This window comes from Oratosquilla oratoria, chromosome 41 (assembly GCF_046742065.1).
Source record: "Oratosquilla oratoria isolate Oo_2021 chromosome 41, ASM4674206v1, whole genome shotgun sequence".
Classification (NCBI taxonomy): Eukaryota; Metazoa; Arthropoda; class Malacostraca; order Stomatopoda; family Squillidae; genus Oratosquilla; species Oratosquilla oratoria.
This window is the reverse complement of record NC_134817.1, coordinates 15,484,327-15,502,543: the sequence shown is the minus strand read 5'-3', so window position 1 is coordinate 15,502,543 and position 18,217 is coordinate 15,484,327. Positions and strand designations below refer to the sequence as shown.

Here is an 18,217-nt window from a genome sequence, read left to right as displayed (position 1 = left end):
CAGTGTACTATAAATGTACCTCCTTTCTTTAGACATTCTGCATGACACCCATCCAACCCTGGTTTCTTACCAGCTCTCATAATTTTCAAAGCTCCTTGTGATAATCTTTTCTTATATCTCTCCCATTTTTCCTCTCCCATCACCATCATTTTTTAATATTTTCAACTGCCACAATAAATTAATCCCTATCCTCCTCCACATTCAACAGCTCTCTAAAATACTCTACCCGTCTTCCACCTTACCGCCTTCACTTCAGTTAACATCTGTCCATCTACACCTTTTACCTTTTCCTCTCTGCCTGACTCTTAAACTCTTTTCACAATATCTTTTTATTTACTTTTCAAGGTTTCCGTCATACTTCTACCTCGGTTGATATCTGCTCTCCTCATTACCTCCTTTATCTTATGTTTTTTTTTTTGTTTTTTGTTTTTTTTTGTACCTCTCGAGTCCTACTTTACAACCAATCATTATATCCTCACTTCATCTCTTCTACTACCATCTTCACTTCATTATCCCACCTCTCACTATTTTCCTTCTATCCTTTTCGTTTCACATATCTTTGCACATCTTGTCACTTCCTCCTTGAAACACACCCGTTCACCTTCCACTCCCACCCCCACTCTATACTTTACCACACCTATGCTTCTCTCACCTTCTCCTAGTGCTCTTGCCCGTTTTTCTTCTCATTTACTCTTTTACTCTAAGTAGCTCTCTACCTTCCACTATTTTCATCTCTCTCTGCCTATCCTCCACCTCCAACTTACCTTCCACCAAAAAGTAATCTGATATTCCCCCTACTCCCTCCTCTAAGATCATGGACATCCAGAACTCTTCCTATCCTTCCTTTTGGTACCACTATATAGTCCATGCCTTATTGACCACATTTCCATCCACCATCCTTTCCCATATGCACTTATGTTTGACTATCTTCTTAAACAATATGTTAGCTAACATCAATTCTCTAAACACAATTCCACCATCAACTCTCCACTATGATTTTTACCTGGTACTCCAAACTTCCCAACCACTCCATCTATTTGTTCTTCCCCTACTTTAGCATTGAGATCTTCCAACACTACTACATTGACGTTCCTCCCAAAACTCTAACTACTCAGTTAGATATATTCAAAAAGACCTCCTTTCTTCCACATTCTTCGTAATACTAGGCCCATATTCACTTACAAAAACCCACATTCTCCATTCCATTATCACCCTCATTCTTATTAATCTTGAAGATATTCCCTTCCACACGCTTTCCTGTCTCATCACTTACCAGTAAATCCACCCTTTCCCTCCCTTGTCCTCCCCTCACTCCCGACACCCCCCTACAACACCTCCAAGCTCAAAATCATCCCTTCCTTTCAAATTATTTTTACTTGATTCAAACACATCCAATTTCTTTCTCACAAACAAACTGCCTATCTCTTCCCTTTTAATCTCATCTGTACCACAACCACGCACATTTAATAACCCAAATCTTAGAGTTCTAAATAGAAATCTCCTACCAGACCCTCTTATGCCTTGACTTCTCGAAGGATAATGTTACTGAGGGAAAATACCTAGTCCCATTGCTCTGCTTCACTTTACCACCTTTTACGACTCGCATGGGTAATACGGTGGCAGAACTCTTTTCCCCTGCCGCAGGGGACAGAGAAAAAGTATATTCAAATAAGTGACACATGACAGTTTTAAAAGAGAGTAGCATAACGGAGAAATAGTCGCAGTACAAAATTGACATTATTCCTATAGGAGTTGTGATTTTATTCTAATATAGACAAAATCATACGTGGTTCCTGTCCGGAGTGGCTCCGCAAAACAGTCCCTAAAGCATTGGCTGTATACTACTGTGCAATTAATATTGCACAATAGCATGCAATCAGTACCCCGGTACCAGGCAATCTTATTCAGTTGTGGGGGTCGAGCAGGAAAGGGTTGAGGCTCTCTCCATCACGTGAGTGGACAAGCGGCGGGAGAGGAGAAACTTACAAGTCAGTGGCGTAGCCCACGATAAAGGAGGCGGCGAGCATCCCCATCTGCGTGATGGACGATGTCGTCGAGTAGAGCGCTCGTCGCTCGCACACCAGGTCGAACTGTTTGCAAGCGGAAATAAGCAATTATTTGCAGCCAGAAGGAAGGAGTAAAGACCATGTTCCCTTGAACACAGTGACGCTTTGCCATGATGAATTATCATAGTAAGTGTTATTAGCCCTTTCATTCCACTCTTTTTCTTCTTGCTTTTCGTTTGTCAGTGGAGCTAATCATATTTACACAAAAAATGCAGTGTAGGACACCCAAATCTCCTAATATATAAAAGGAAACGAAAGGCCCTAGAAATAAAACCACGACCGATTTGGCCGAGTGTATGGCACAGATCTTTCTAGGCTACTGCTCTGGCTAGAGGTGGGAGATTCTGTTTAGTAGAGGGCAAACTCAGGGCTAAAGAGGTTCTTGCTCGACCGAGGTTTCTGTTCGTCCCGATTTTTATGGTCAGCTGATTAGAATCATCTGGTACTAGCCACACCAATAGTCTGAAATTTGCGCTGCCGTGTCAAAGGGTAACAATACAAAAGATAAATCCCAAGAAAAGACAACAAAAGATTACAAAGAAGGAGCATGCCGACAGGAGACCTTTTCATCCATAACTAGGTCGGATGCGAAAAAAAAACATGATAATGATAAATAAATAATTAAATAAATCAATAAAATAATAATAATATAAATAATAGTAAATCAAATAAATAGATAAAGGCTTAGTTAAATAATAAACAAACAGGTAAATAGTAAATAATGATAAATTGACAGATAAATAATAATAAATGAAAATCAAGCAAATATAATGATAAATAAACAGACAAATAGTACTAAACAAATAATATAAACTACATGGCAGGCATTACAGCATATTGCTTAGGCGTTTATCTAAACGAATCTTAAAGCTTCGAACTGAACTACATTGCACTGCCTCTGCAGGAAGTTTATTCCACCCATTAACTACAGACTCGCCTAAAATGATATTCTCTCCTCCACTGACATACTGACATTATTTCCTACCGTGATATTTTGCCTTCCACTATCCTTACATCCCATCGTGATATTTTGTCTTCCACTATCATTACATCCCATCGTGATACTTTGTCCTTTGACATTACATCCTAATGTAATATTTCATTCTCTAGCGACATTATATCCTAAAATTATATTTTGTCCTACACTGACATATTGCTCTACATTATTGCTATGCCCTACTCTATTTTCCCCAATACACTCTATTTCCCCTTCCCATTGAGTTTCTACCCCCAAAAAGGAACTAGTTCATTATAAACTCCCACAGATTTCTTCTTCAAGATTCCCAAGGAAAAATTGTCACGTAAAGCTTAGTACTATTGTTTGTACAAAATATCGTTTAATATTAGACTACAAATATGGAGAGTAGGAAAAGGGTAGAAAAACAGAGGGCTCTCTACCTCCTAGTTTTGACTTACGTCGAAAATAAGAAGACAGTAAGAAATACATAAAAGTAAAAAGTAAAAAAAAAAAAAAATCTCACCCGACACTAGCAGTTATATTCTTAGCTTTTTTTTTTTTTTTTTTTTTTTTTTTTTTTTTTTTTTTTTTTTTTTTTTTTTTTTTTTTTTTTTTTTTTTTTTTTTTTGTCAATCTAATGGAAATGCGGAACACCGTTTTGTTTGAGTATGAACGGGATGCCAGAAAACTTTGTTATTAATCTACTTCACTCGTCTCCCGGTTGTGTCAAATCGAAAAGGTTCTCCCGTAAAGTCTCTTACGTCAGTGACTAGGGTGGACTTGTACTGCGTATGGTTGAACTCCCTTTTGAGGCACGACACCGTCCCGTTGACCACGTTGGTGATGAGGTCCAGGTTCTCCTTGGCCGCCTCGTAGCCCAGCGACGCCACCAAGGAGTAGTTGTAATCACGTTGAAGACAATTCTCCAATTTCCCGTCCTCCCTCCTGAAGAGGCAAAATTCCAAAAAAGTTTATTAGTGTGTAGGTGCATCTGAGCCGTTGATAGACAAAATTTGATCATGTTTAGACTGAACTGGTGGCCTATGATTGGTCAGTAAGCGTCACGTGATCCCTAGGCGCCATCTTGTATCTATGTTTCGCCTCCCCTCCCCTTCTTAGTTGAATGTGAAGGCTATTATAATATTAATACGCTAGTATCTACGTACCTACCAATCTACCTACCAATCTATGCTATGCATCACACTTTTCCTGAAGGAACAGAACTAAAGAGAGTGGTCGAACTCGCCGACCAAACTCGTCATACGAACTCACAGACTGAACTCGGCGACCGGAGTCGCTGGCCAAACTCTCCAACTAAACTCACTGATTGAAGTCGCCGACTGAGCTCGCCGATCGGAGTCGTTGACCAAACTCACCGACCGAACTCGCCTACTGAATTCACCGGCCGAACTTACCGACTGAACTCGACGACTGAAACCGCCGACCGGGGTCGCAGACCAAACTCACCGATCGGAGTCACCAAACAAACTAGCCGACCAATTTCGCTGATTGAACTCGCCGATCGAACTCGCCGACTGAACTAGCTGGCTGATTTTGCTGATCAGAGTCACTGATCAAATTCGCCAACTCAACTCGCCTGTCTAAGTCGCCGACCGAAGTCGTCCACCGAATTCGCCGACCGAATTCACCGACCAAAATCGCTGACTGAACTCGCCGAACGGAGTCGCTGACCAAACTCACCAATCAGATTCGCAGACCGAACTCGTCAACCGAATTCTCCGACTGAACTCGCCGACCGGAGCCGCTGACCTAATTCGCTGACTAAATTCGCCGAATGGAGTTGCGGACCAAACTTGTCGGCTGAACTCACAAACCACTCTCCTCCTCACCTACTCGTTTTTCACCCTATCTGACCTTGTAGCCCCTACCATACTTCTCAGACATTTCACCTCAAGCACATTAAACTTATCCTCTCTATCTCTTTTAGATTCCAAGTCTGCGCCCCATATAGTGTCGTCGGTACAATCACCTCTTCATATAATTTCCCCTTTGCATCCATTATCAGATAACTATTTCCCGTGACACTTTTAATTCCCCAAGACATTTATTTGCTTCTCTTAGTCTACGATTTACCTCTAACTCTACTCCTTCCTTTCCTGCCACATGTGACCCCAAATACCTAAAAAATTCTACTTTCTCCAGCCTCTCTCCTTTAAGGCTTAATTTCAACTCGCTGACATTCTCTCCCCTAGTACATCTCATCACCTTATTTTTATCCACATTTACCTTCAACTTTCTCCTGTTGCATACCTTCCCAAACTCCGTCAATAACAACCTTAAACTCCCCTATGACCCTGCCACAACCGCAGTGTATTCAGCAAACAACTGGCTCATCTCCCACTTCTCCCCATTTTCTTTAACCATCTCCAACCCCCTCGTATTTGCCTCCCGCACCTCCCCATCCATGTACACCTTGAACAGCCATGGCGACATGACACATTCACCTTTACCTCCATTTCTAATTCGAACATAGGCTCCAGTACTCTCGTATAAACTCATTGCTGCCCCTAGCAGCTTTCCCTCAATCCCACATATCTGCAATACCTGCCACAGTTCTCTACACTCTCAAAAGCCTTTTCCAAATCCATAAAGGCACCAAAAACTCCTTACCTTTTTCTTAAGCTTTCTCACAGATCTGCCTTGCTACAAAATATCATCCACGCAACCCTTACCTTTTCTAAACCCATACTGTTCCTCACCAATTACTCTCTCCGTTTTTCTCCTATTCCTCTCAATTGAAACCCTCTCATAAGCCTTCCAAACTACGCTCAGCAAACTTATCCCCTTTTCGTTTGTAAAGTGAAACTATACAGGCCCTCTTCCAGTCCTCCGGGTCTTTCCTTCTCCTTAGACGCACATTAAACAACCTCACTAGCCAGTCCACTATTTCTGTACCTCTCTTCTTCAGACACTCTGCATGATACCCTGCTAAATCAGGTACCTTACCTGTTCTCATAATGTTCAAAACTACTTGTACCTCATCTTTTCATATATCTCTTTCATTTTTCTCTCCCATCACCTCCCACTGCTACCACCAAACCCTCCCTATCCTCCTTCACGTTCAACAGCTCTCTGAAGTACTCTGCCCATCTTTCTCTTACCACCTCCTCTTACGTTAACATCTGTCCATCTATGCCTTTTTCCTTTTCTTCTCTGCCTGACTCACCTCCCCTTTGTAGAGGACAGCGAAGATCCAACAGATATAGTCACCCCCTCATCACATAAAAGGCATAAGTAATTATCACAATTGTACACTTATAGAAAATCCATCTGTCTGTAAATATAGCAGTATACATATGTATAAATCTCATTGTTCCTAGTTCATATTGCACACATTATAAATTTTTCATTCATTGTACATATTGTCCAAGCACTTAAGAATCAACAGCTATACTTGTAAATACTACTTCTACCACTTCAATTAAACAAGCATCATATTATTGGTTTCGCCAAGGCTTTCATTGGGCGTACTTTAACTTTCTCTGACATAGCTCCTTGGTTTTTTTCGGTGGCTTTTGCACTCTCAACACTATCGAAAAATCATCTGCAGAAACTACAGAGTTCTCGAAACAAATTCCTTAGGTTTGACAGTGGTCAAAACCCAGCTTTTCATGAAACAATCGAAGAGGTCTACAAAAGCACATGGGACAAGTTACTTGAATACCCCACTACCCCCAGAGTAACTGAAACAAAACGGACGACAAGAAAGACCACAGCCCCATGCATGGTGGCCTAAGAGTCTATCAAAAGTCCAGACACTATCACCACAACCAGTATACATTGGATCATACCAACCTAGTAGCTCTCTCTCCCCCAAGACCATAAACATCCAGAATTATTTTTCTACTCTTTTCCAATATACTACTACATAGTCCATTAATGTCCCATCAATCACCCTATCATTTACCATCTTCTCCCATGTGCACTTATCCTTGACTGTTTTCTTAAATACTGTGTTAGTTATCATCAACTCTACAGATACATCTCCACCATCAACTCTCCACTATGAATTTTACCTGACACTCCAAACTTCCAATCACTCCGTTATTAGTTCACCCCTACTCTAGTATTTTGATCTCCCTATAACAGAACATTGGTACCCCTCCCAAAACTCTCTAAACATTCGTTTAGATATATTCCTTTCCTCTGCACTCTTCTCATTACTAGGACCATTTGCGCTTAAAAAGACCCAGTTTCACCTTCAACCACATTAACATTGAAAATACTTCCTTCCTCCCCACCACACGCTTTCCTATTTTATCACTTACCAACAGATCCACCCCGTCCCTCCCTCGTCCTCTCCTCATTCCCGACATCCCCCACTACACCCTCAAATTCAAAATCTCCCGTCCCTTTCAACTTAATTTCACTTAATGCAAACACATCCATCTTCCTTCTCACTATCATCTGTACCACACCCACGCACATTAAAGACCCAAATCTTAGGGTTCTGATTGGAAATCTCCTCCGAGATCTTATGCATTGACTTTTCGTAGGATAGGATTACAGAGAGCAGGATACCTTGTCCCATTACTCTGTCCCACTTTGCCGCTTTTTACGACCCGAATGGAAAACTCGGTGACAGAACTCCCCCCCCCCCCTGCAAAAGGCGAGAGGTGAAAATGAAAATATATACTCAAAGAAAGGGTACAAAAAACAAAGAAGGAACAGCATAACGGTGGGACATTCGCAGTACAATAAAGTAGCATAATTTCTCTAGTAGTAGGGATATTCTTTAACATAGACAAAATAATGTGACTCTAGTACGTAGGGGTGCCCCATATAGTTCCTGAAGCATCGGCTGCATACTATTGAGCAATAACATACAGCCAATACCCAAATGCAACGAATATAATACAGCCGTCTAGTCAGTCACTCATTGTCCGCCTGTATTATTTACCAACGAACAACACACACCTTGGAATGGCAAAATCTATTATCTGCTGTGGTGTCCAGTGGGCATCATGTAGCTCCTGGATGTGGCACCAGTAATCTGGAGTGGCGCCGAGAAACTGGTACGAGAGAACGTAGAGAGCTGACGGGATACTACCTTAAAAGTAAATAAAAGTAAACCGAAATGAACATGATGCAATTAAATAAAGATTAATTTCTATGAACAAAGAGGATTTTATTTCATCTTCCACTAAAAAATATCTACTACACTCTTTGGGAGAAACCTTACCAATATGCAAGAGGATCATGGTAGCATAGTTCCAGAGCCCTCTGGTTCCGGCCAAACCCCAGAAATCTTCAAATGTGTAGTCCTCCTCCTTACCTTCGACGTCCTCGGAGGTCGAATGGACGTCTTTGTCCCCCGGTGCTTTGGGAAACTTCGTGCGTTCCGGACCTGAACTCGATGTCTCATTTTTCAAGGCCATAGCTTTCACAATAAACAAATGGATAAACAAATAGATATAAACAGATAGAAATATGTGTAATAAATAAATGAATAAATATACATATGGATAGATAAACGTATAGTTGAATAAATAGATAAATAGATAAATAAATAAATGAATAAATAAATAAATAAACAAATCAATCAATCAATAAATAAACAAACGAATAAACATATAAACACACACACACACACACACACACACACACACACACACACACACACACACACACACACACACACACACACATATATATATATATATATATATATATATATATATATATATATACTGTATATAATATATATATATATATATATTGTTATGCAAGAGTGCATTTTTTTCTATGATAAACTATGTATTATGTAAACTATGTATTGTGTATGTATTATGTACCATGTATGAAACTATGTACTATGTAAGTTTAGTGTCCCTTCGCCTCCAACGACTGGTGTCGTCTGCTAGGTGATACGTTGTTCGGAGGTACGATGAATGTATTCCTTGTATTGTGGTGTAGTATGAATGCTTAACCGCACTAGTACATGAATAATTATATGTAATCGTCATGTACAGTCTGATATAAAAACTTGTATCTTGTAACGAAGAATGTGGATGCCTTTTGGTTTGCTGTATTGGTGGCCGAATGTGAAGAAGGCGGTTGGCCAGGTGGGTTAGGAGAGTTTTGCCTGGAGGGACCAAGCTAGTAAGAACTGGTGAGAATACCTTGTGTTAAGTAAGATTAAACATTTTGGTTCCAGTGCGGTTAGGTCTCTAGTGAGTAAATTAACTTTGATGATTATATTTCGTGTGGTTCTATGTCTATATGGTAATGGTTATACTTTTTCCATGTTTCAATTCTCATTCGCCGGCATTATCTTATTCTACATTGGAATTGTTCTGTACATGCTTAAGCTTTCATTTATAATTAAATCTATTTTCCTTTGTTGCTCTTTATTTGAAACAAGATAGTGGGATGCTCTTAAGAAACAGTTCATTGGTAATTACACAAAACTTAAGGGCCCAAGTCCTCTCTCATAATTCGGACTGTTACGCCATATTGGGGCCCTCAATTCGAATACTCAGGGATCATCGTGCCCTGGGAAGTCATGGCATAACAAAATGGTGGAGATGCGGGGTACATATAAATTGAAGGTACCATATCAATTGAAGGCACCCTATAAAGTGAAGGTACTATATGATACTGGGTACTATAGTGTGTGGTATTATGATTGCACGTATTGTGATTGTGCGGCGATCGTACTATATGTCGGGCACCATATTGTGCAGCGAGTGTATTATACAGAACAGGTGTCGTACTATAAATTATAAGGTATTATACAGCGGTGTATTATCAGTGCGGTATAATTGCAGTGAATAATAATTGTTTACTGTTTCTTGAAGAGTATTTAAACATTGTTTATGAACATTGTATTAGTTAGGTTATAATTCCTCACTAGCTGATATGGAGTCGTTTGATATTGCACAATTCATTAAGGATCCTGGGCTTGCCCTTTTGCAGAACTGTGAAGTACTTAAGGATGACTGGATGGCTTTGGCCAGGTTTTACAAGGTTCAAATCTCAGATAAATCTAATAAGGCTGATATTAAGGAAGCAGTCATTCAAGATTTGATCTCAAAAGAAATTCTGGAGGATAGTGCCAAGGCATTTTGCGATACTGAGCTTCAAGGAGAGACGGAGAGAGATGAGGATAAGGCGGAAATGACTAAGATGGAGTTGGAGGTAGAGAAAGAGAGGATAGCTCTAGAGAGACTTAAAGTTGAGAAGGTGGAGAAGCTTAAGATTAAAGCGAACTTGAAGATCGCAATGATGGAAAAGCAGGGTGTCCAAGGGTTGCTGAAACCCACATTTGATATTAACCGTGTTGTACGCCTTGTCCCAACTTTTCTAGAGGGTGAGCCGGAGGAGTTTTTCGAGCAGTTCGAAAGCTTGGCAACCACCCTCTCCTGGCCTAAGCCATATTGGTGTGTGCTGGTGCAAACGGCCTTAGTGGGTAAGGCTCATTCATCGTACTTGTCCTTGTCCTCTGAAGATCAGAGCCAGTATTCGGTAGTGAAGGATACAGTGTTGAAGGCATACTTGTGCACTCCAGAATTTTATAGCCAAAAGTTTAGAAACTGTTTTGGAGGAAACCACCAGTCATACCTCGAGTATGGTAACAGTGTGTATAAATTATTTAATAGATGGCTATCAGCTAGCGGAATTGAAACTTATGAGGAGTTAAAGGAACTAATTGCACTGGAACAATATGTTAAGGGTATTCCACCGGACGTCCGAACCTATTTGCTAGAAAAGGAAGTAAGTAAAATTGCTCGAGCTGCCACATTGGCGGAAAATTATACATTAACGTATAAATCAAGTAAGCCTCCTTCCCCTCCAGGCATTTTTCAACCTCAAGAGGGAAAGGTACATAAGGGTAAAAGTACCTGGACCCTGGATAAAAGCAATACAAATGTGTCAAAAATTGGTTGCTTTTACTGTAAAAATTTTGGGCACATAAGGGCAAGGTGTCCTGAGTGGTTGACTAGAGAGAAACGTGTTGCTAATGTAAATTTGCTTTCAGCAGATGTAAAGGAACAAGGGGATGCTGATGTGGGAAGAGAACGCCGTCTGTTTAACCCATTTGTATTTCCTGGTACAGTGTCTGTCGAGGAGGATGGGCCCAGAGTGTCTAACTGTGTTGCGAGACACTGCTGCATCGCTCAGTATGGTATTACAAAGCGCTATTCCTGACGTAGAACAGGCCTTGACGGGTGAGCATGTATTGATAAAGGGCGTTGGGGGGATGATGACGGTTCCCCTGTGTAAGTTGTTTCTCCGAACTGAATTATTATCTCAGCCTGTGTTGGTTGGAGTTGGGGAGACTTTACCTGTTGAGGGAGGGAGTTTCTTGCTAGGAAATGATATAGCAGGAAAGTTAATTGTGTCTGATCCCGTGGTGTGTACGACTCCACTGGAATGGGATCCTGCCGAGGGTTTGGAAAGCGAGTGTGGAGATATTTTTCCAGCATGCGCAGTTACTCGCAGCCAGGCAAGGATGAAAACCAGTGAAGAAACTGCTGATATGGATATTAGTAGTTTGTTTAATGTAGATTCTAGTACAGGACCTGCTGTTAAGCCAGATGAACTTGCTGATCGTGATGTGGATTCGCCTAGTCCCGGGGTTCTGCCGTGCAGTCTGTCTAGTGATAAGATGAATGAAGCACAGAGTAATGTAAGTGAACGTGTGGATTTAAGTGTTCTCCCAATGACTCGTAGTAATCTGATATCTGCCCAGAAAGCTGATAGGTCATTAATCCCATTATTTGCAAGGGCAATACAAGAGAAGGACATCTCAAATGAAGCTACATATTGATATACGCGTGATGATGTACTAATGAAAAAATATAGACCAGATGTTCCTGCAAATGAGGCTTGGTGCAAGTTTCATCAGGTTATCGTTCCGGACGTGTATCGAGAGAAAGTCATCAGTCTTTCACATGACTACATAGGAGGACATCTGGGTGTGCAGAAAACATTGGATAAGATTATCAAGTACCTCTATTGGCCTAGTATACATAGACAAGTAGCACAGTATTGTAAAACATGTGAAACATGCTAGTTGATAGGTAAGCCTAACATTGTTATTCCTCCTGCACCTTTGCAACCTATTCCTGTGGTGCCGGAACATTTTACCCACGCGATAATTGATGTCGTGGGCCCCCTTCCCAAAACCAAAAAGGGGCATCTGTACATGTTAACCCTAATGTGCACTACCACCAGATATCCAGAGGCCATTCCACTGCGTTCCATTACAGCCAGGACTGTGTTGCCAGCCTTGACAAAGTTCTTTACCCTATTCGGAATACCGAGGATTGTGCAGTCCGACAGAGGTACCAACTTTGTATCCAATATCTTCAGGCAAGTAATGTCTCTTCTCGGGATTAAACAATATATTGCATCTGCTTATCATGCCCAAAGCCAAGGAGCTTTGGAACGTTTTCATGAAACCTTTAAAACAATGCTAGCAAAGTATGGTCATGAGACTGGAAATTAGTGGGATGTGGTTTTGCCATTCCTTCTATATGCGATCAGATGTGCTAAGCAATCTAGTCTCGGGTTTTCTCCAAGTGAACTATTGTTTGGCAGAGACATAAGAGGACCCATGAAGCTACTCCATGAGAGCCGGATAGACTTGGAGCATGCTGATAAATTATCTGAGTAAGTGTCTAAGTTAAAGGAAAACCTAGATGTGGTACACAGGTTTGCACAATGTAATTTAAAACTAAGTAAAGAAAAGATGAAAGAAAATTATTATAAAGATGCTGTAGAACGTAACTTTGAGGTTGGGGATGAAGTTCTGTTGTTCTTGCTCGTAAGAAATTGTTCATTACAAGCAAGGTACAAGGGACCTATCAGAGTTATAGGTAAACGGGGAGATTTGAACTATGTGATATCCACTCCTGATCACAGGAAAACAAAAAGGTTAGTACATGTAAAATTGATTAAGAAGTACCATAGAAGAGACTCGGGAAGTGCTGCCAAGACAGAGGAGAAGGTAGATGGTACTAAGTAGTTTAGAAGTTGTGGAGGTGCAAAGTGAAAACAACCTTGATAAAATTCCTGTAAGTAACAAACTCAAGAATTCGTATGTCCTTGCTAATCTAAGTAGTAAGTTGTGTCATTTGTCTGACAGCCAACAGTCAGATGCTTCATAATTATTGCAAGAGTTCATGGAAATCTTTGGAGATGTGCCGAGACCAACGACTGAGGCAGTTCATCATATCGAACTAGAGGAAGGTGCCGCCCCGGTAAGAGAGAAGCCCTATAGAATGTCCCCCCATAAGACAGCTATTCTCCAGAAAAAGGTAACGTTTCTTTTTGATAATAACTTAGCAGAGTCAAGTAAGAGTGACTGGGCTGCTCCATGTATTCTTGTGCCAAAAGGAAATGGGGAATATATAGAATGTGTACCGATTACAGAAAACTTAATGCTTTTACCAAGGCTGACAACTTCCTTCTTCCTCGCATAGATGACTTAATTGACTCTATCGGCAAGGCCAAAATAATAACTAAATTAGATTTAATGAGTGGCTACTATCAAATGCTACTGTCTGATGAGGCAAAACGTGTCAAGTTTCATAACACCTAGTGGCCTGTATCAGAACAAAGTAACTTCATTTGGCTTACTGAATGCACCCGCAAAGTTTTCACGTCTAATGTCTAATGTTATTGCAGGCTTGGAAGGTGTGTATGTGTGTACATCGACGATCTGTGCGTGTATTCTCAGACATGGGAGGAACACTTGAATTCCATGAGGTCCTTGTTTGAGAGGTTAAGGAAGGATAGGTTGACTGTCAATCTAATGAAGACTGAGTTTGCTCATGCAAAGGTGACCTTTTTAGGCCATGAGGTGGGTTACGGTACGGTTGCACCTGTGCACGCCAAGGTTGAAGCCATAGAGGCTTTAGCTGTTCCTGCCAACCGTAAAGCAGTCCCATGTTTCTTGGGTATGGCAGATAATTACCGGAGATTCTGCCCTAATTTCAGTAAACTTGCTAAACCACTCACTGACTTAGTAAGTCCTAAAGTAAAATTCAAATGGACATTAGAATGTCAAGAAGCCTTTGATAAGATAAGGACAATCCTTACTTCCAAACCTGTCTTTTATGATCCTGATTTCTCCAAAAAAATTTACTATTAATGTTGATGCTAGTGATGCTGCTGCAAGAGCTGTGTTGATGCAAGAACATGATGGAATATTGTTTCCTGTATGTTATATGTCTGTGATATTCAAGAAATACCAAAGATACTACAGCACTATAGAGAAGGAAACAGCAACATTGTTGATGGCTTTGGAAAAAATTGATGTATGTTGGAAATAACCCACAAAATATAACTGTTTATAGTGATCATAACCCTCTTGTCTTTGTGAACAATATGAAAAACAAGAACATGAGGTTGACAAGGTGGTGGTTAGCCTTACAGCCTTACAACCTGGAAATAAAACATGTGAGCGGCAAAGATAATGTAATTGCAGACAGTTTATCAAGACCGTACTAAGGTCTTCTGACAATCGTGGGTTCTGTGCTGTGGTATTAGGGTCACAACTCTATTGTATGGTAATCTAAGAGTGGTTGAGGCTATGGTTGTTTATTGCCTCGATATCATGTAATGTACTCCTATGATTTATTGTATAAATGTTATTTCACTATTTTGGAACTTGGGTAGTTGAAAAAGTGCATTATTCCGGTTATAAACACTATTGTCTTTAATTTAAAGGTGGGGGTGTTATGCAAGAGTGCATTTTTCTATGATAAACTATGTATTATGTAAACTATGTATTGTGTATGTATTATGTACTACAGTATGTATGAAACTATGTATTATGTATGAAACTATGTACTATGTAAGTTTAGTATCCCTTCGCCTCCAACGACTGGTGTCGTCTGCTAGGTGATACGTTGTTCAGAGGTTCGATGAATGTATTCCTTGTATTGTGGTGTAGTATGAATACTTAACCGCACTAGTACATGAATAATTATATGTAATCGTCATGTACAGTCTGATATAAAAACTTGTATCTTGTAACGAAGAATGTGGATGCCTTTTGATATGCTGTATTGGTGGCCGAATGTGAAGAAGGTGGTTGGCCAGGTGGGTTAGGAGAGTTTTGCCTGGAGGGACCAAGCTAGTAAGAACTGGTGAGAATACCCTGTGTCAAGTAAGATTAAGCATTTTGGTTCCAGTGCGGTTAGGTCTCTAGTGAGTAAATTAACTTTGATGATTATATTTCGTGTGGTTCTATGTCTATATGGTAATGGTTATACTTTTTCCAAAAATCTTTATTATTCTAATACTCTTGTTAAAAGCTGCCGGCTTTTCCATGTTTCAATTCTCATTCGCCGGCAGTATCTTATTCTACATTGGAATTGTTCTGTACATGCTTAAGCTTTCATTTATAATTAAATCTATTTTCATTTGTTACTCTTTATTTGAAACAAGATAGTGGGATGCTCTTAAGAAAAAGTTGATTGGTAATTACACAGAACTTAAGGGCCCAAGTCCTCTCTCATAAGTCGGACTTTGTTACGCCATATTGGGGCCCTCAATTCGAATACTCAGGGATCATCGTGCCCTGGGAAGTCAGGGCATAACAATATATATATATAGATAATATATGTATGTATGTATGTATGTATGCATATGTACACACACACGCACACACACACACACACACACACACACACACACATATATATATATATATATATATATATATATATATAATATTGTTACCATAGTCACCCTCTGGTGCTAATTACATTCTCTTTCTCTCTCTCTATCTTTTTTTTTTTTTTTTTTTTTTTTTTTTTTTTGTATGCTGATCCGTCGAGGCAGACGGCTAGCTTTGTTTACATGTGGGCACGAATTCACGCTCCGCAAATCAAAGTGTTTTAGATATAATGTATCTGAAGATATGTTTATACTTGTGAGATTTACGGTGCTCTAGTTATGTAAGAATTTATAGAAATACTTATTGTAATTGCTTTTGGTGTATGATCCATGTACGGTGTGTATTTTACGATATTAAATGTATCGTTAGGGGGAAGCCAAGGTTGTTGGAACCGTGGTGCCAACTCAAAATCCAAAACAATAAGAGCCTTGTTTGCTCTCTCTTCTCCTGTGTATGGCTTGAGGTGGACGTGTGAGTCCTTTTGTGGGTATAAAATGGTCGGGAAATATAAATAGGGAGAATTAAGGGGGATATGTAATGATAAAATACACAGAGGAAGAGTAGAAATAATATTTGAAGGTATGTACAGATGGAAGTTTGTAGTGATGTCTATTCTTTGAAGAGATTATTAAGGATCGATTTATCCCTAATGTTGGTAGGAGCAGAGCCTGGTTAAGAGTCTAGATGAAGGTTATATAATTTGAGCATGTTTGTGGAATCTACAAAGGAATACAAATTGATTAGTGGTGCTTTTAGTTTAAATCTATAATAAATAAGTGGAGAGGTGAGATACTGAAACACCTACCTCATATGACAAGGATATGCATGAATTTGAGATGCAATGGTAAATGCATACATTTAGTTCTGTATTGTTAGGTATATTCAATATAGGTATAGATATAATTACCTACTATCTTTTTATATCCTCCATTTATGATGATAATATGAAATGAGGATTTTTTTTTTTTTTTTTTCTAACTGAAGGGGATGATGAGATATGTTTGATAGAAAGGGAATTGTGTAGTAAGAATTGAAATTGATATCCGTTATTGTCACCCACCTTTTAAGGGATGAGGCAAGATCTGTTGTTGTCCTCCTAGATCCTTTATTTACCAACCAATTGCTTTAGGGTTAGAGGTGGTAACGTGACAGTTGGGGGCCCATCTGGGATTCAGAACCATACAAGGAAGCCACTACCAATGAGACTCCCACACACAGGAGCATCGGCCAGAAACAACCACAAGTAAGACTTCCACGTGTAGGAACCCCAGAGTAAAACTCCCAAGGACAGAGGTACGTTGAAAAGTGCAATTGTTAACTGCTGTGTGAAATATAAAGTGAAATATAAATAATGGCGATGTACGGCGACCAAGTAGAAACGAGTAGTGACCACGGTGACGAAGTGGAAGTGCATGAACAAAGTAGCGAAATAAATGACATAATTAGGAGTAGAGACGTGGAGCAGTTCATGAGAAATCCCAATGTGCATGACATGTACCAGCTTAAGGTAGAAGACTTGCAACGGTTAGCGGAGGAATATGAAATTACTGTGTCAGGCACTCGCAAGGGTGACATACAGAAAGAAGTCGTAACAGCCTTAATTGGAATAGAAATTATTGGCAGAATCAGTGGGAACGAGTCAGAGAAAGAGGAAGGGCAGTTAAGTGGCAATGTGGAGTCGGATAAATGTAACTGGCGAATGCAAATTGAGATAGAAAAAATTCGAGCAGATAAGGAAATAAGACTAAAAGAGATAGAAGTCATGGGCGCACAAGGAGGAAGAAACGCAGGAGGCGGAGGAGATGATAGGGTTAGTCAGTTACCCGAATTTGTAGAGGGAGAGGCAGAAGACTTCTTCATACAATTTGAGAAACTCGCCACCATCAAAAGATGGGAGAGAGCAGATTGGGCAATGTTGGTACAGGCAAAGTTCAAGGGGAAGGCAAGGGAGGCCTTTGCATGTTTATCGATACATGATTCAGTTAGTTACTATAGAGTGAAGGAGGCTGTGCTCAAGACAGTAGAGATGACACCTGAAGTATATAGGAGGAAATTCAGAAATATGAAGAAGACAGATGGACAGACGTATGGCGATTTGGCGATGAGCGATGGTGTAAATCGGAGGGAGTAGAAGACTTTGAGGACGTGAAACAGTTGATGTTGTTGGAGCACTTTACAGAGATGATGCACCCCGATATCAAATATGAAATCTGTAGGAATCGGATTAAGAATGTAACGGATGCAGCAAAGTTAGCGGATGAATTGATTGTAATGCGGTAGATGTGTACAGGGCAAGTGAGCCACAAGTAAGGTGGAATAAGGAATGTGGGATATACTTATGGAAGGAATGACCAAAGAGTAGGCCACTTTGATTATAGACAGGACCATTACAATCCCCAGAGGTCACAATCTCATTATGTTCCGCAGTATCAAGAGAGAAGTAAACCTAGGAACCCACCCCAGTATAACCCTATGAGACAGCAGAATTTTAACGGTTATGTGAACAGGCAGGAAAGGTCACATGTGAAATGCTACGGA

The 18,217-nt window shown here is 40.1% G+C and overlaps 1 protein-coding gene across 3 annotated transcripts in view; it reads right to left on the bottom strand.

The window, feature by feature from the left end:
- The window catches only part of LOC143021002 (organic cation transporter protein-like), a 67,067-nt gene that overhangs the window by 33,092 nt on the left and 15,758 nt on the right, over positions 1 to 18,217 (bottom strand). For 2 of the 3 annotated variants that reach the window (XM_076178096.1, XM_076178097.1), the window contains exons 2-5: positions 8,228 to 8,425; positions 7,963 to 8,095; positions 3,786 to 3,969; positions 1,987 to 2,090 (exon numbers count right to left, since the gene is read on the bottom strand). In XM_076178096.1, the coding sequence (XP_076034211.1) occupies positions 1,987 to 2,090; positions 3,786 to 3,969; positions 7,963 to 8,095; positions 8,228 to 8,423 (617 nt within the window). In that variant the 5' untranslated portion in view covers positions 8,424 to 8,425. The remainder of the gene's footprint in view (positions 1 to 1,986; positions 2,091 to 3,785; positions 3,970 to 7,962; positions 8,096 to 8,227; positions 8,426 to 18,217) is intronic. The other variant, XM_076178098.1, reaches the window with a different exon arrangement.